A 19,210-nucleotide genomic window follows, 5' to 3' on the forward strand; every position below is an offset into this window, starting at 1 on the left:
CCAAGAAGACAGTGACACGAGGCAGAAACCCTGCTGTGCACAAGGAAGGGATGGACACAGAAGAGAGGGCTCGAGGCAGGCCCCCCAAACAAGCGCCCAGTAGTAAATGGCCACTGACTTGCTGACTCACAGCTCCACAGAAGGGAGAACGGCGCGAGGAAAGGGCAGATATTCACAAGACTAATTTCACCACCTCAACTGTCCCAGGAACCCACAGGCGGGAGATGTGCACTTAAAATGGGAGTTGGCAACCAGCTGGGGGCTTTATTTCTGCAGATGATCCCGCCTCCTCGTCACCCAAGACTCCTTCAGCATCGCGCAGGGGAGCCTGGTGTGTGCCATCCCCACGACCTGCCTCGTTCACCAGGACCCGCTCTTAGCCTGGGTCCTGAGAACGCCTTCCTTCCTAAGCATGAAGGGCTCTGGCTCCATGAGCCACTCTCTCCTGTTCCTTTGTCCCTGTGAATGGAGAGGGACAGTGCATCCCATTGCTGGGCACGAAGTCCCCGTAGAGACTCCCTCCAACTCCGGGGCAGCTCGTCATGCTCACTAGGGACTAAAAGGTGAACATCCAGAGACCAGTATACATTTACTGGTCTAATGGTGCAGAGCTAAAGCAGAAGAGGACACAAATTAATCCTAATCTGGACAACTTAAATGACTCAACTTTATACTTCTATGCATTCACATTAAAAAAAGAGAGAGAATGGAGAAAAAGTATCTTACTTTGGGATTCAAGTCAAAGAAAGTGTAGTATTTAAATCGTAACAGCAGCTGCTCATCCTCCTGGATGCCTTGTTCCATAAGGGAACGCGAGGAGTCCAGCCAACTAGAAAACAACAGCGTGGGTTTAAAAGTCAATTGACTGTACACATACATATTATAGTATCATATAAAATGTTTATGTCTACATGTACACGTAATGTATATGTGTGCGTGTGTGTATCCTTGAACAAAGTCTGGGTTAGTAATATAACCAAAAACCAGTAAGGGAGAGAACTTGATAACAGCTTACATGTCCATTTTTTCATAGTTTTCCAAGTGCTTTTTGTATATATTTTCTCACTGACATTTTAAAGTAACCCAGCAAAGGAGCCAGGGCACTTTTTTTTTGCGGGTGGGGGGAAGGTAATTAATTAGGTTTCTTTCTGTATTTTTTAATTAATTTTTTTACTGTATTTTATTTTTTAGTGGAGGTACTGGGGATTGAACCCAGGACCTTGTGCATGCTCAGCACACACCTCTACCGTTGAGCTGTACCCTCCTCTAGCCAGGGTGCTTCTTGTTTGCTCAGTTTTACAGATGAGGAAAATGAGCCTCAGTAACATTAAGCTGTACGTTCAAGGTCACGCGCCCCGTGATGGAGCCAGAATGAGCATCTGGACTTGCTGGCTGCTGCCTGCACTTCTACTGCAGGGACTTGCTGCCTGCTGACTGTGCCCAAGTCTGCACCAGCTGGTCCGACCCCAAGCTGGCTCTATCCGTCTAGAACTTTCTGTAATGATGGAAATATTCTATATTGTCCTGTCCACTTGAGTAGCCACTAGCCACACGTGGCTATGAAGATTTAAATGTGGCTAGTGCTACATTTCAAATTAAATTCAAATGTAGATGCAAATGTCCATATCTGGCTAGGGACTCCCGTACAGGGTAGTACCGTTCTAGAGTCTGAAAGATAAATACTGGGTAACGGTGATTAAAAGTCAACAATGAAACAAGGTGGGAATGGGTGTCATATAATACCACTGAACGAAAGTGGCCTGAACTTCTATCACATATGTTTATATATGTTGGTTATATATATTCATATATGTAATATTCTATTATATATTGTACATTCCCCTATGGGGGAATAAGGAAAACCACGATGCACCCTCCATCCTAAAGGAGCTGACGGTCCAGTGGGGGAGACCAAGCCTCATAATAAAGGAAAAAGGTGACTCTGGAGCGAGTGAAGTATCAGCACGAGATCTGAGGGGAGTGAATGGTGGAGGGTCTTGAATGGTGACAACTGAGCAGGAGACAGGATGTGGCTGGGCCTTAAAGGACAAGCAGGGACTGAGCGGTAGAGCAGGAGGAAAGGCGAGAGTCCTGGAGCGGAGCAAACGCTGGAGGCTGGAGGCGAAGCGGTGACAGTGAACACGCACCGTGGGGGTGGGGGTGCATGAGCGCACAGCAGGACAGACAGACGTCTGCTGGGGCCAGATCTCGCAGGGAGTGGACAGCTGTTAACAAATTTGACTCTACCTGGTGGACAGGTAAACAGGGAGCGAAAGAAATGGTGGTTTAAGAATGAGTTTGAGTTTCTGAGACCACATCAAAGAGAAACTGAAGAAATCGCTCATCAGAATGGAGAACGGAGAAGGGGTGCTGTATGTTCTAAAAGACAGAGTGGGCCGTGGGGCCACATGGGTCTCCGGGCTGCCCAGTGGGGACCACCCACTCATACACTGTTCTATACCCCATAAAATCCATAAAATAGACTTTGCACACATGTACGGGCAAAGACTAGTATTCACATATGGTAAACCACTGAGTTACCCCAACACATAAATGCTGTCACACTTTAAATGTATTGATATACAAAAGGCCACATTTTCCCCTTCTGTTGCTAAAACCAGCACTGACTTGCTCACAGTGTACATTCCTAGGTGTAACTTAAAAAATTGAACACTCCCCTCTCCCCCATCTCTGTAGCCTCTCTCTTACTGTACCAACATCAGTTCACAAAGAAGCAAAACCAAGTCACGTGCTTACCCTGCGTTCAGCTTGGCTTTGTCGACCAGAGACCGAGGCTGGTACATATCAGCGAGCGCTTCTGGTGACTGAGGGGGCTGGCTGAAGGCCAGGATGCTGCAGTTTTGCTCAGCCAAAGGGCTGTCACTGAACCAAGTCATGGTGGATGATGCCGGCGTTCCGCTGACGGGGTCATACGTGGGGGTCATGGTTTTACTGTATAAGCCGGGACTCACTGCAAAGCAAAGGGGAGTAGGAACTGGGCTCTGCGATCTGGGGTAGGAGTCTTCAGAAAAATAAGTACTAGCGCTGCTTGTACTAAAATGGATTTTGAACTTAAATGCTTGTATCCCTTAAAATAATCAGATGAGTCATGACTGATGGGAGAGAAGTTACTGAAAGCTCTTGCCTGAATATTTAGCTCCTGGAAAGCCTGGGAACTCACAGGCTGTAAAAAGTTCCCAAATCAGCCCAGACAAATGTTGGGGTCTATCTCCTTCTCAATAATTAGAAATTCTCCTGTTTCAGTAGTGAGTTTTGCACTATTGGAAAACTGGAGCTCTCACAGAATGCATGTTCGTACTTTTTTTTTTTTTTTTTTTGCAAATCTGTTAAACAAATCGCAGTATTTACCACTTTTAAGAACTTGGCTAGTTGATGGTTAATAAATCATCTGACTCTAATTTGCATGAGGAAAGCACAAATAATCCCTTTCATTCTAGTGTATTTGCATTGGAATATACTAGTCAAAAACAAAAACAGAAACAAAACCCTGGTGCTGCAAGCAAGCTAGAGATTTATTCTTATTACAGGAATAAGAATTCTCATTTTATTGTGCTTCGCAGATACTGGTTTTTTTTTTTTTTTCCTTTTTCTTTTAACAAATGGAAGGTTTGTGGCAACTGTGTGTTGAGCAAGTGCTTTGGCACCATTTTTCCAACCGGATTTGCTCAATTTGTGTCTCTGTGTCACAATTTGGTAATTCTCCAACTTTTTCATTATTGTTATATTTGTTATGGGGATCTGTGATCTCTGATGTTATTACTATGACTCGCTGAAGGCTCAGATGATGTTTAGCATTTTTAGCAATGAAGTATTTTTTTTATCTGTTACACACTTTATTTTGTTGTTTTTGTTGTTCTACTTTTTAAATTTAAATTTAATTGTGCTGTACACCAGAAACTGATACAACACTGTAAACTGACTATAACTCAAAAAAAAAAAAATCCCTAAATGATACAGAATTTTAAAGCATCCTGAAAAGATAATATGCTTCTTGAGCTCCACTTTTATTCTGGATTCTCCTTCTTTAGAGACCATTCATGAAGTATTTTTTAATTAAGATGTGTACATTGTTTTTTTGAGACATAACGCTATCATTGCACAATTAATAGGTAACAGGATGGTGTAAACACAACCTGGGAAACACTGGGAAAACACTGGGAGACAAACAAAAAGTTTGTGTGACTTGCTTTATTGCAGTGGTCTGGAACCCAACTGGCAATATCTCTGAGATACGCCTGTAAAAATAAAAGGATGACGCCTTTCCAAAATTGTTACCGCCCCTCCTGTTCCACGCCCAAAGCAAAATGTGAACTGAATTCAGGAAGAGTCATGTGCAGGTAGGACCAGGAAGAGAAGCATATTTGAGTGATCCAACAAATCTCTATCCCACAATTTCACGGCCATTTCTACTGAAGTTTTGCCTCCATCAGCAACATAATGTATACAATTAACATAATGAGCTAGAAAACATACCTTGTTAACACATTTCTGTTCGTTCTAAAAGTAGTTGGAAATTCTTTCCTCATCACAGGAACCCTCAGTTTTAGTCCTTCTTTGTTTGGGGGAGAGAGGAAAGGCCGACTAGAGGGGAGGAGAGTTCTTGGGACTTAAGAATTACAAACATTTTTGGATTTAATAATGAATTAAAACAACAAAACACCTCTGACGAATCTTACCTCGTGGACCTGAAATTGTTGGAGAGCCCTCTAGGTTTAAAATATCTTCAATTACAGGGTCCTTATTATTTTTTTCTTTTTTTTTCTTCTTTTTAAAATATTCACCAGAAGGCTTTAACAAGGAAAGTTCTTCTGATCTTCTAATATCTAAAAAAACATTCAATGTGAAAAAGAAAAGAAGAAAAGCAGCAAGTAAAAAGAGAATTCCTTCTAAGACTCAGAGCCATGCTGGCCATCTGAAACCACTTCTCAGGGAATTCCTCAGAATTAAATGGAACTTTAGTTTAGTTTACTTTTGCATCCCCTTTGAAGAAACTGAATGGGACCAGTGATCCCCAAAATGGATGTGTGTGTGTGTATCAAACAGGGGAAGCAGATTCAATCTAGCACAATTTCACTGTTCTTGTGTCATGTATTTTGTTACCAATTTTTCTGTCCCTCCTTCCTTCCCTCCTTCCTTTCTTTTTCTTTCGTTAGTTTTTAAACAACAACCAAGGACCCCACCCTTTTCCTTTATGGACCAGTGATCCTCAGAGCCTTTCTTTACACATGCCCAATAGCTCCTTCCCTCCCTGTGCAGACATCATTAGCGCCCTGCCCTTCTCTTGGCCTCAGCTTTGACCCGACTCCCAGTGCCAGCTAGGACGTGTGTCTCTCTGTCCAAGGGCTTGCTCGGGATGCCAGAGTCTGCATGGCCCAGATACAGATGCACCAGGCCACACCAGTCCAGAGAACTGATGTTCCCCAAGAGCAGCCCTAAATGTGTGACAAGAGGGGTATCAACAACCCAGCTCCCATGCCCCTTGAGTGGCACAGCTCCGAGGTGGTCTCCAGTTGCCTGCAGTGTGAATAGATTAGTGACACTCGCTTATTATGGGCCTTCTCTTCCCAGTCTCGCTTCCCAACCCCCAGCCAGGGTTTCCAGGCATCCCTTTAAAATTAATAATATTTGTACTTGAATTCTCACTTCAGGGCCTGCTTCTGGAGAACTCAAACTAAGAAGATAGTCCCCATTTTCCTCCATTAATCAAATATAATTGCCATTTCCAATCTGATAACTAGTAAGCACACTGGGATGCTATGATCCCAGATAAAAGCCAAGGAGAGCGGATGCTGGAGTCTCTGGGCAGCTTTCCTGGAGGTAGATGCACTGATTTCATAGGTCCGCCTACTTGTGAGTTCAAACACCGCTTAGCTCCGAGGCTGCGGCTGGCAGTTCAGCCCAAGTCCCTCCCAGTAACCAGGAAGCCTGATTGTCAGGTTGCCACACACACCTGTGACCATTCCAAATACATAATTTACATGCAAAACCTGGAGATGAATCAAAATTTCTGGTGGAAGCATTAGAAACAAAACAAAAAAACCCCACCGATAATCACCAAGCCCAAGATTTGTGTCTTTTCTTTTCTTCCAGGGAAAAGTTATATTGCTAAATTTGGTTTAGCTTCAATTGGTGAAATACAAAAAGTGATTATTAGAAATACTGAATTGGGACCTTTAGAACTACCATGGAGATATAATCTGGAAAAGAGAAGAATGAATGAATGCTTGTTTATTTCACAACCTCAAGGTTTTGGCCCCCGCTACAATGTGTGCTTGCAGTCCACTGTGGCAGGTGGAATGTACAATTTTATTTACTCATTGACTTTGTTTTCAAACCCTCGTTAGACTATCCCCAGAAACAGCATGCCCTGTGCTTGTCATTTGCTCACTACGCATCGGGGACAATTCTGAAATTTACATTCTGTAACGGAAGCTTCCATTCATTTGTTCTGTCAACAGTTACTAAGCAGCTGATGTGCTGGGGATTAGAAACACAGACGTGCTCAAGAAACAGTCTGTCTTCAACCTATTTTATACCACACCAGCACACTACCCAACACTGGCACTTTCAATCCTGTCTACACTATTACACTTTTTCCTTTTTTCCCCGTCCTACCTGTCTCCTTTTAACATTTTTTTTTTACAAGATTTATTTTCTGTCTCTGTATGCTGCAATGCTAGCTCAAGGCAGGCAGGGATTTGGGGCTATTTTTATTGCTAACCAATCCCTAGCACGCACCACAGCGTCTGCCAAATCAAACTATATATATTTGTCGAAAGAATGAATGAGCAGTTTACAGTTTAAGGGGGAAGATAGATTATTTACTCATATATTGTACAGACTGTGTTCAAACACTTAATCTTAGCCTTGGGACCAAAGAATATACCTACGCACTTTCAAAAACCATAAAATAAGAACACCTTCATGACACACGGTTCACTCCCAATATTGAAGTCCCACCGAGACGAAATGTTTTGGGCAGTGTTGGTCCTAATGGCTGTTAAACTCATGGGACACCGACCCATAAGAATTAGTTTCCGATCCATAATTAGGAGCACTTTTCTGTTTTAAATAAAGTCCACACATGAATTTTTTAGCCAGAGCTATTTACCAGAGCCAAGTGTTAGGGAAGCAATAAGACATTGCAACACCATTATCTCAAAAACAATAAAGACGCATCAGCTCTGTGGTGATAATGATTTAATAGGACTCTTTGTCTTAAGTATAAGGATGACGTCAGAATGGCTTAGAGAAATGAGTTTTGGTGGGGAAATCTTAATGGGGTTGTCTCTTCTGTTTATAAACCTCTTTTGAAACAGTTTTAAGCTCTGTGGAAGTGAATCTGATTTATTCCAATAATGTTCCACTTCGTTTAACCCCATTGAAACGGCTGAAGTGCCCAGAACTGGGCTTTGGAAGTGTGCTCCTAACAAGGGAAGTGTTCGGTAAAGCCAACGGCTTGTGGGCGGAAGCCGCACGTAATTTTCCTGTCCCCCTTTGCTGCGTCCAGAGGGCACAGGCGCGGCCCCCCTCCCCGCCCCCGAAACTCACTCAGGGCTCTGCAGATGTCACCGACAGCTTTAAACACCACGGCCGAGAAGCTGACCCGCAGCCGCACCGTCCTCATATTCGGCAGGCGGAGGCGGAGCATCTTGTGCTGAGGGGTGAAGAGGAGCTTTGCGTCTGCCTGGACCCCGCATTTGTCCAGAGTCCAGTGCGTTTTCAGAAGCCAGCAGTGCTTCTGTTCCCACCAAAGGGCAAAGTCCGACCAGTCCTGGGGTATGTCTGCAAGAACGGGAAACCCCGTGGAGCAGAGTGAGAGCTGGCACCCCGCAGCCCGGAGGCAATTCCATCGCGAGCAAAACGGCACCCCACCTCCAGCGCCCACCCCCTTCACCTACAGCCCACGGCTCAGCAGCTCTCGGCATCTCTTCAAAGTCCCTAAGGCGGGGCAGGTAGAAGACAGGCTGGACCTTAACCTTCTTTATATTAAGAAACTGGACGGCACAGAAACATGCAAATTTTGTTCCTGATGAAATTCTTTACTCTCATGAAGAATCACTTAAAAATACTGTATCACTAGTGTAAATGAAAAGCCAATATCTATGGCTTAAATAGAAGACAGAAATAAATACAAAGAAAATAGAACAATATTAAATTCTAGGTCCATCATGTTGACACTTGATGTGAAGACTCTGACCCTGAAGACTTACTTCTTTCCTTGTTTAAACAGGGCGAGTAGCAAATGGTGGACAGATGGTGAAAGAAGAATAGGAACACACATAATATATATTCTCTATTCTATTATATGTTCTATATATTCTTGTTCATATTCTTATTTTTCATTCTTATATATGTAAAACATATATATCATATATATTTCATATTTATATATATAACTGAATCACTTTGCTGTACACCAGAAACTAACACAACACTGTAAATCAACTATACTTCAATTAAAAAAAAAAAAGACACGTTGGCACCAAACTGCCTGTATCATGGAGCAATTAAGCATCAACAGAGAATCACACACTAGCCTAAGGCCCCAGGTGTAAAGTCACCCTAGATGTCACTGTTCTTTTGTAAATATGTTATTACACCTACTGGGGAGATTTAGTTTACTATCAAAGACTCAGGTTTTCACAAAGGGGTCCAAGGGGCTGTTTGGGCTCTTTCATGGCTCCCTATTTCTCTTCTTCTTGCAGAGAGGATACATTACAGGATGGATAATCAGAAAAACTTAGATGATCAGACAACCCAGATTACCCATTTAGTGGTGATGCAACAGAGAGGGTTTCAAATGTAGGGAAACAATAAAGAAGTGGTAACTTACTGATCTGTTCCACTAACTTGAGCATCACTCCCCCAATGTGCAAGTCTCCAGACACTCTCAGCGTGATGTCCTTCTGCTCCTCTTCATTTGGATGGTCAACTCGGACCACGAGCTCCCAAGAAGCAGAGGCAAAGTCACTGGATGAGAGCATCCTGGCAAATGCAGGTGTCTGCGTGTAGAAAGGCAGATAGACCAGAATGTGAGAAGGAGACTGGGGCTTGCCAAGTAGATACTGCAGAGAAAACTTTCTTTCTTTTTTTTTTCATTTTACCCCCTCTTAAAAATGCTGTGGGGTTCCTGATATGAAATTTAGCATCTTAACTTTGAAGACAAAAACTCCTATAAAAATGACCTCAAGCTTTCTAAATTTATGTACTTCCCCTTTCCACCCCCAGGACCACCTGGCTATTTACTTTCTGTGCCTGTCTAATCCATTCATCCTTCTCTACTGACTTTTCTTGATCTTCTCTGAACATATTTTAGCAACAGGCAACAAATTATGACAATCCTTGACAATTAAAAAAACTTTATTGAAGTATAATTTGCATACAATAAAATGCATTGATTTTAAGTGTACAGTTTGATGCTTTTGGTTGTATGCAAATCATACCTCAATAAAACTGATTTTTAAAAAGAATGTCATTAAAACCTTTATCTCTAATATATATTAGCAATATTAAGCCAGGACTATGGTGACCCCCGAGAAACATTACTTTTAATAATAAGCAATAATTATGATAAAAACTCTCCAGCAAATGGGCATAAAAGGGAACATAACTTGACATAATAAAGGCCATATATGACAAACACCACTGAGTGTAAATAATATCATATTTGACATTGAAAAGCTAAAAGCAATCCCTCTAAGATGAGGAATAAGACAAGAATGCCCACTCTTGCCACTTTTATTCAACATAGTATTGGAAGTCCTAGCCACAGCAATCAGAGAAGAAAAAAGAAATAAAAGGAATTCAAATTGGAAAGGAAGAAATAAAAGTGTCACTGCTTGCAGATAATGTGATACCATATAGAGAAAATCCTAAAGATGCCACCAGAAAACTATTAGAGCTCATCAATAAATTTGGTAAAGTTGCAGGACACAAAATAAATACACAGAAATCTTTTGCATTTCTTTTACTAACAACTATCAGCAAGAGAAATTAAGGAAATAATTCTATTTACCATTGCATCAAAAAGAACAAAATACCTAGGAATAAACCTACCTAAGGAGGTAAAAGACCTGTACTCAGAAAACTATTAGACACTGATGAAAGAAACTGAAGACAACACAAGCAGATGGAAAGATATACCATATTATTGGATTGGAAGAATCAATATTGTTAAAATGACCATACCACCTAAGCTAATCTACAGATTCAATGCAATCCCTATCAAAATACTAAGGGAATTTTTCGTAGAACTAGAACAAATAATTTTAAAATTTGTACAGAAACACAAAAGACTCCAAATAGCCAAAAAAATCTTGAGAAAGAAGAACAAAGCTGGAGGAATCATGCTCCATGACTTCAGACTATACTACAAAGCTACAGTAATCAAAACAGTGTGGTACAAGAAAAACCAAAAAAACCCAACCAGATACACAGATCAACAGAACAGAGCAAAGAGCCAAGAAATCAATCCACAAACTTATGGTCAATTAATCTACAACAAAGGAGGCAAGAGTATATAACAAAGAAAAGGCAATCTCTTCAATAAGTGGTGCTGGGAAAACTGGACAGCTACATGTGAAAGAATGACATTAGAACATTCTCTAACATCATATACAGAAATAAACTCAAAATGCATTAAAAACCTAAATGTAAGACCAGAAATCATGAAACTCCTAGAAGAAACCCTAGGCAGAACACTCTTTGACATAAATTGTAGCAATATTATTTTTGGATCTGACTCCTAAAGCAAGGAAATAAAAGCAAAAATAAGGGGAAACTAATTAGACTTAAAAAGCTTTTGCACAGCAAAGGAAACCATCTACAAAATGAAAAGACAACCTACTGAATGGGAGAAAATATTTGCAAATGATGTGACCAACAAGGGGTTAATATCCACAGTATACAAACAGCTCATACAACTCAACATAAAAAAAACACAACCTGATTAAAAAATGGGCAAAATACTTGAACAGATATTTTTCCAAAGAAGCCAACACGCCCATGAAAAGATGTTCAGCATCGTTAATCATTAGAGGAATGCAAATTAAACCACAGTGAGATACACCTCATAGCTGTCAGAGTGGCCATCATCAAAAAGAACACAAATCACAAATGTTGGCAAGGACATGGAGAAAAGGGAACCCTTGTACACTGTTGCTGGGAATGTAAGTTGGTGCAGCTGCTACAGAAAACAGTATGGAGGTCTGTCAAAAAACTAAAAATAGAACTATCATATGACCTTGCTAATTCCACTCTTGGGTATATATCCAAAAAACCCAAAAACACTAATTTGAAAAGATACATGCACCCCAATGTTTACTGCAGTATTATTTATAATATCCAACATATGGAAGCAACCTGTGTCCATCAACAGAAGAATAGAGAAAGAAGATACAGTATATATCTCTATATATGTGTATGTATATATGATGGAATACTACTCAACCATAAAAAAGAATGCAATTTTGCCATCTGCAACAACATGGATGGACTTGGAGGGTATTATGCTAAGTTAAATAGGTCAGACAGAGAAAGACAAATACTGTATGATGTCACTTATATGTGGAATCTAAAAAAATAAAACAAGCTAGTGAATATAACAAAAAGGAAACAGACTCACAGATATAGAGAACAAACTAGTGGCTACCAGTAGGCAGAGAGAAGGAGGGAGGGGCAAGTTAGGGGTAGGGGAATAAGAAGTACAAACTAGTATGTATAAAACAAGGATATATTATACAACACAGGAAATATAGCCACTATTTTATAATAATTATAAATGGAGTATAACCTTTAAAAATTGTGAATCACTATATTGTATACCTGTAACTTATATAATATTGTACATCAACTATATCTCAATAAAAAAGTTAAAAAAAGTATAAGAAAGCAATACTTAACCAGTGTTATACCAATTTTGTGTTCATATGAAACTGTTCACATTTGTAAGCAAAACAGAATCACAAAATAGATAAATGCTGCAAATCTAAATAGGTTTAGGGCAGATTTCATTTGTTTGAATCAAACTCAAGAGTTCAGAGGTAGCTCCTTATGTTCTTATGACTAGAAGGGTCTCAATGATGTAATGCTTGCACCTCCCAATGCACAGAGGCACCCATAAAGACCTTCTGCATGGGCAGTGCTGTGCAATGATTATACTGGGCCTAGCCACTCGCCTCATTGTCATTAGCCTCAGGTATCATTTATCATTTACTTACCGAGTAGTTATCTGTGTTAACTACTATCCTTGATTATCACCTTCATCCTCTCAGCAATCCCATTTAGAGATGAGGCAACTCAGGCTCAGAGAGGTTAGGGAACTTAATCAAAAACCACACAGCAAGTTAGGTGGTGGAGTGCAAACAGAAATCCAGGTTCTAACTCCAAACTCTTAACCACCACAGCGGGACACGTCTTTGGTAATGCTGCAATGCCAATATGAAATAAAACATCTTAAAACCATATGAACTAAAATTTCAGTAAGCATTTCTACTAACATAGATCTTTCCCAGTGAGGAGACAATAAAGATACTTCCTTCATATCCAAACTTAACATGGCATTGAAGTACTTGACCTTAAGATCCTTACAGTTTCTAAAATAGTATGATTTGAGGTTAGTTATTTAAAGTGTTTTGTACATAAAGAATATAACCTTTTTTTTTTTTTTTTTTTTTTTAAAGGTGGCTCCTTACTGCTTGTTTTGTGAGCAGAGAGTTCTTTTCCTAACCTGGGCAATCAAAACACTTCTCATTTAGGCAATAGATGGTGATTTCCTTACAACGAAATCAGGTTAAAATTAGACAGTCTGGTTTCCCCACATTCCTCTCCTATCTTTCTGCGCCTTCATGTTTGAGTGCACCTTGTGCAGCAAGCTGTTACTTGTTGAGAAAAGCAGCAAACTTTAACTGGGAAAGCACATATAAGTTAAAGGACAGGAATAAGAAGCAAAGCGCACCAGCAGACCTGCCTTCCCTGGGAAGCCCAGGGGTCCACTTCATCGTGTCCTTTATAGGAAACTCAAGCAAGACTGACAGAGACAGGCAAGCAGAGAGACTGAAAGACGGGGAAATCGCCCCTGTTTCTTCCCCTGGAAGATCACAAAGCGGGTGGGTTCGAGGGCCACTCGGCCTGACTTTTGCCAGCTCCGCAGGGTCCTGGGGCCCAGGGGAGTGCGGTGGGTGGGAGAAACCGGCTCCTTACCCCCGTAAAGGCAGGACCCGCTGCTGGACTGAGAGTTTATTTTGCGAGGCGAGACGCGCAAGGCCCGAGAAGGTGGTCACAGCTGAACATGATTTTAAATTCAGCAGCTATTTAAGTGCGAGCACTGCAGAAAGGACGGGGACAGGGGTCTCCAGAACCAGCGTTGCCCGTCGCAGCCGCCCCCCGCCCCGCCCGGGCCCCTCGGCACCCACCTCCCTTCCCGAACCCGCGGCGTGCGGCCTCGCAGCCGGGCATGTGCAGCGCCGCGCCCCTGGAGACCCGGGCAGAGACCACCCAGGCGGGGCCAGGGGGCGCGCGGCGGCGGCAGCGGCGGCGGCGGCGGCTCCCAGAGGCTGCAGCGGGCGAGGATCTGCGTGCGGACCTGCCGCCGAGACTGGCGCCCGCCCCCGCCGCCCGTCTCCGCCCCGCGCGGCCCCCGGGGCACCGGCCCGCCGACGCGGCGGGCAGGCGGCGGCACGCCCAGCCCCCGCCCGCCAGGTCCCGCTGCGGGGGACGGGGCGCTCCGCAGACGTGACCCGCACAGGGGGCTCGCGGGGCTGCCACGCGGCGGGAGGGCGCGGAGAACCCGGACGGGTGCTCGGCCCCGCGCCCCTCTTGCGACCTCTCACCTCCACCCCCTTGGACCGCCGTCAGTTTCCCGAGGCCTGCCCGGGACTAGCCGGGTGATTAAGTCCTCCCGGCCCTGCGGGTGTAACCATCACTGACACCCCGGGGTGCGTCCACCTCCGGAAGCCGGGAACCGCCGCCCCTCCTTAAGGAGCCCGGCGGACCTGTGGCCGCCAGGTGGAAGAAGCGGATCATCTCTGAGTAAGAGGGTGAGGCAAACCCCTGAGAAGGGTGAGGCGCCCCAAACACGCACCTCGGAAGACCCGGGGGGCGCCCCAAGGCCACGCCCCACACGGAAGTCTGGGTGGCTCACCTCGGACTCACCGCCCAGCCCGCCACTCACCTTCCGGTTGGACAGACTTCCAAAGAGAGCGGGAAAGGTGGGTGACCTTGGGCGTATTTTACACACCCTCTCAAACTGCCTTCTCCCAGATTACACACAATTGTGGAGTGTTTACTACGCCCCAGGCCTGGGGCTGAGCTTGGAGGATACAGCGGTTATAAAACAGACCTGGAAATGATAGTTTCCTCGTCTGTAAAATGGCTAGAGGGATGGGATTCCAGTCACCATTCCGTGACAGAATTAAATTCAGTCCAAGGAGGACTTTCACGCAGCATAATACAACCTTTAGCGATTTTCATCAAGTACATAAAGCTTTAGATAACTTATATATTAATTTAAAATGTTATAAAATTTAGAAGTGGAATCCTTGTTTTTGTTTGGACATTATCATATTAGCCATTATTATGCTTTTGAAAGTACTTTAAATTTAATTTGAAAAGGTCAGTTGAACAATCCTCGGCAAATATGGGATTTTTATCTTTAGAATGATCAAAACTTCGAAACTGAATTCCCTAATTTGGTAGTTTGTCAACTATGGGAATGTGGCCAGCGGTCATCTGGTCCCACTTCTCTGGGTGCCCAACACCGACTGGGCAAATATACTCTTCTCTTGGGCAGAAATTTTATAAGACTTACTTTCGGGAGACTGTGCATGGGTGATTAGATCATAGACTGTCTTCAGGCTCTTGGATGTGATGATGAAGTAGTAATGGTTTTATTTATCTCAAATTAGTTTCTTATTGTAGTTGAAAATATCTGGAGTATGCTAAACAATTTAATTGGTTTTATGCTTTCTGCTTGGCCTAAATTATTTTCTAAGCTTTTAGTTGAGATATTATATGTTTGTATGCAAGAACACAAATCATGAATACCAGCTGATGAATTTTCACATACCGAACACATTTGTACAGTAAACGCTCAGATCAAAACACAAGACATCGCCAGTCCCCAGAAACTCCCTCATCCCACATTTTAGTTACTACCGCCTGCCACTGAGAGTAACCATTATCTTGACTTCTAATCCTTAGATGGGTTTTGCTGATGTCTGTACCATATGCAAATGGAATCAGAGAATATATACTACTTTGTGTCTGGTTTCTTTTGTTCAATATTATGTTTCTGAGTTTCATCCATATTGAATGTCCTAGGCTTTATTTTTTAATTTTTTTTGCTTACTACCTGGTTATTATTCTTGTGATGCAGGCCCAATTCATCCCCCCAAGGTTCTGGTTTAGAAGTGTATAAAAAGTGTATTCTGGACTTCAAAATTTCCTACATATATAAACAAGCAGTACTCACCTGAACCCCTCTTAAAAAACAAGCTGAATCAACACTTTGAGTCCGTTATTTAATTCATACATATTCATCAAGCAATGAATAAGCTTATTTATTCATTCAGTCACTGCATTACTGTGAGCTAGGCACTGGAACATGTGCTGAAAATACTCAGATTAGGCATAAACTTTATCTTCAGATCATAACTGTGATGCTAACGAATTCAGAAGAGGGGTGTTTCCCTCTGCCAGACGTGGTGGAGAGTATGAGCTGAGGCTTCAGAAAGGAGGGGACTTCTGAGATGGAATTGCAAGGGTTGGATAAAGCTTAATATTTGCCTATAATAACCTGTAGTCTCTAGAAAACTGTTTTAAGGAATTTTTTTCGTTGGCAGATAGTTACTGTGCTTTAGGAGCTGTATCTCCTGATCTCAAAAATCCGCATGTTCACAGGTGCAAATATTGAAACAATAACTATTATCAGATAGTTACTGAAAACTGATGTGAGAATTATTACTCTCAATAAGTAACTTGTCATGTCTGTATTATCATACAGGATGTGAGTGTGTAACAGAGAAGAGCAAACCTGAAATAAGCATGATAGCCCATTCTCAAGGCTGTGTCTCCCAGACTTGACTTTTTTTTTTAATTTCTTTTTTAAAATTTGCATTCTTTTTTTTTATTGAAGTATAGTCATTTTACAATGTTGTGTCAATTTCTGGTGTACAGCATAATAGTTCAGTCATACATACACATACATATATTTCTTTTCATATTCTTTTTCATTTTAGGTTACTGCAAGATATTGAATCTAGTTCCCCTTGATATACAGTAGAAACTTGTTGTTTATCTGTTTTATATATCATAATTAGTATCTGCAAATCTCGAATTCCCAATTTATCCCTTCCCACTCCTTTTCCCCCTGGTAACTGTAAGTTTGTTTTCTGTGTCTGTGAGTCTGTTTCTGTTTTGTAAATAAGTTCATTTGTGTCATTTTTTAAGATTCCACACGTAAGTGATATACAGTATTTGTCTTTCTCTTTCTGGCTTCAGTTAGAATGACGATTTCCAGATCCATCCATAGTTGCTGCAAATGGCATTGTTTATTCTTTTTTGTGGCTGAGTAGTATTCCATTGTATAAATATATCACAACTTCTTTATCCAGTCATCTGTTGGTGGACATTTAGGTTGCTTCCATGTGTTGACTATTGTATATAATGTTGCTGTGAACATTGGGAATGCATGTATCTTTTCCAATTAGAGTTCCCTCTGGATACATGCCCAGGAGTGGGATTGCTGGATCATATGGTAAGTCTATTTTTAGTTTTTTGAGGAATCTCCGTACTGTTTTCCGTAAACACTAAACTAATGGCTGCACTAAACTACATTCCCACCAACAGTGTGGGAGAGTTCCCTTTTCTCCACACCCTCTCCAGTATTTATCATTTGTGGACTTTTTAATGACGGTCATTCTGACTCGTGTGAGATGATACCTCATTGTAGTTTTGATTTGTATTTCCCTAGTAATTAGCGATATTCAGCATCTTTTCATGTGCCTATTGGCTATTTGTGTGCCTTCATTGGAGAAATATCTGTTTGGGCTTTATGCCCATTTTTGGATTTTTTTTTTGTTGTTGTTATTGAGTTTTGTGGGCTGTTTGTATATTCTGGAAGTTAAGCCCTTGTCAGTCGCATCATTTGCAAATCTTTTTCTCCCATTCTGTAGGTTGTCTTTCTGTTTTGTTTATAGTTTCCTTTGTTGTGCAAAAACTTATATGTTTAATTAGGTCCCACTTGTTTATTTTTGCTTTTATTTCTTTTATCTCAGGCTTGACTTTGGAAGATATAACACTTTTTACTCATATAGAGATAAAAAATTGCAAAACAGGGAATAACATTTGTCTTGCTGGAGGGTAACAGGAACATGGAGCCCTCAGCTAGTGGACAAATGCAAGCACCGAGGATTCTGGTACCGAGTTTTGCAACAACCTGCCACACCTTCTCCCCTTTTAGTATAAAAGAAACCTGAATTCTAACTCAGGGAGGATGGTTCCTTGGGACAATAGTCCATCATTTTCTTGGTCTGCTGGCTTTTCAAGTACAAGTCACTATTCCTTACCCTAACAACTCATCTCTCAATTTACTGGCCTGTCATGTGGTGAGCAGAACAAACTTGGACTCAGTAACAAGTACACAGGAATGGCTGGGAGATGTGTCTGTGTTCTTACTCACAGAACAGAAAAGGGAAATAAAGCGGTGAAGGGCCTTTGAACGTCCTAGCTACCTTAACTTTTTAATCACAGGTGACAATTCCTCTAACACCATTTCTACCAGATGGGCCCTCGAGGTGTAAAAGATTCTATATAATTAACTTAGACTGAGAAAGCTGCTTGAAGGAGAGAAGAGGTGGAGTTAGTTTCCTGATTGATGGGTTTATTTGACAAAACAAATCAGCTGTTACCCAGTGTAAATTTCTTTCGGCTTATAAACATACTGCACATCTGGCAACTAAGAAACGGCCACAGTCACCTAAAATGCATTTTTATTTTCACCGAGTCCTTGGGACTCAGGGACTGTGTTTACGTTTGTGGAGAACATGTTGTATTTAGTGCAAAGAAGCAGAATGTGCCTGTTACAGCTACACCCTCCTTTCCAGCTGAATGGGTAATCAGCACTTTCTATGCCCAGGCAAGTTCTAAAATGTTCTCCCTGCGAGGGCAGAGAGGGTGTGTCCTGATGTGTCTACAGGCACCAGAGGAAGAAGGGTGAGGAACAGCAAAGGAACGTAAGAAGGCCTTGCTGTGGGCCACTCTGGAACCTGGCACTGAGAAGAAGCATGAAAGATGGTACCTCTCCCTCTCCCTCCCCTCTTTCTTCTTCTGTCCTTTGTATCCATCTCAATCAAAGGGCACAAAAGAATATCTACTAATCATTATTTTCCTTCTTTCCTGATAATAAAGTTCCCTTCCCCGGAGAAAACTGTTACTAGTTTCCCCGTGAACCTCCCAGAGATAGTTTATGTGTGCAGACTATGTTTGCTTTTTATACAAGTGATGGTACTCCATCCATAGTGTCTGTGGTTTTTCTCACTTTAAAATATCTTGCTGATGATAGCAGACATCATTCATATTCATGGCTGCTTACCAACCACCCTTGGAAAGTCCTCTTTACATCTGTAGAAATTCCTTTATCATTTCTCCAGTCTAGAAATCAGAACTCAAATCCCCAGCCTCCCTTGCAGCCGGCGTAGAGGCCTGTGACCTAGACCATTTTACTCAGGTACACACAGGTATAGGTTTAATTTAGAAGTGAGTGAGATGCAAAGACAGGGTGTACTTGAAGCTTCCATCTAATAATCATAGAAAAGGATCATTGATGGATTTTAAAACTAGTGAGTAAAATTATGATGAGAAACAGGATTTTCTGTGGTCTCAAAGTATCTCCCGACAAAGTATTTGTCAATTACATAGGGAAAGATACACAGTAACATTAGAGTAGGAGAAACTGCGGGTATCCCCGTAATCAAGGGATCGAAATGCACACCATCTGTAATAATGCGCATCGACCTGGCACACCTGAGAAGGCACAGTGTCACTTCCGTGGTGTTCTTGTCCCAGGTAGCTAAGCTCAATTTAATTACGAGAAAACGTCAGATAAACCCAGATTGAAGGACAGTTTACAAAATAAATTGCTAATATTTAAAAGTGTCAGTTTTATATCTTGTCAGTACAAAGAATGTCA

General features: G+C 41.9%; 1 protein-coding gene and 1 long non-coding RNA gene across 6 annotated transcripts in view; one reads left to right on the top strand and one right to left on the bottom strand.

The window, feature by feature from the left end:
• Positions 1 to 14,269, bottom strand: part of FERMT1 (FERM domain containing kindlin 1) — a 37,415-nt gene extending 23,146 nt beyond the window's left edge. The window contains exons 1-7 of one of the 3 annotated variants that reach the window (XM_010994477.3): positions 13,854 to 13,918; positions 12,243 to 12,449; positions 8,858 to 9,026; positions 7,573 to 7,806; positions 4,698 to 4,844; positions 2,758 to 2,971; positions 727 to 829 (exon numbers count right to left, since the gene is read on the bottom strand). In XM_010994477.3, the coding sequence (XP_010992779.1) occupies positions 727 to 829; positions 2,758 to 2,971; positions 4,698 to 4,844; positions 7,573 to 7,806; positions 8,858 to 9,008 (849 nt within the window). In that variant the 5' untranslated portion in view covers positions 9,009 to 9,026; positions 12,243 to 12,449; positions 13,854 to 13,918. Of the gene's footprint in view, positions 1 to 726; positions 830 to 2,757; positions 2,972 to 4,697; positions 4,845 to 7,572; positions 7,807 to 8,857; positions 9,027 to 12,242; positions 12,450 to 13,436; positions 13,508 to 13,853; positions 13,919 to 14,194 lie in introns of those variants that run through there. The other 2 variants (XM_064475867.1, XM_064475868.1) reach the window with 2 other exon arrangements.
• The window catches only part of LOC116147412 (uncharacterized), a 387,098-nt gene continuing 382,052 nt past the window's right edge, over positions 14,165 to 19,210 (top strand). For all 3 annotated transcript variants that reach the window (XR_010376665.1, XR_010376666.1, XR_010376667.1), the window contains exon 1: positions 14,165 to 14,231. This is a non-coding gene — a long non-coding RNA (uncharacterized LOC116147412). The remainder of the gene's footprint in view (positions 14,232 to 19,210) is intronic.

The sequence above is a fragment of the Camelus dromedarius genome, chromosome 18 (assembly GCF_036321535.1).
Source record: "Camelus dromedarius isolate mCamDro1 chromosome 18, mCamDro1.pat, whole genome shotgun sequence".
NCBI lineage: Eukaryota > Metazoa > Chordata > Mammalia > Artiodactyla > Camelidae > Camelus > Camelus dromedarius.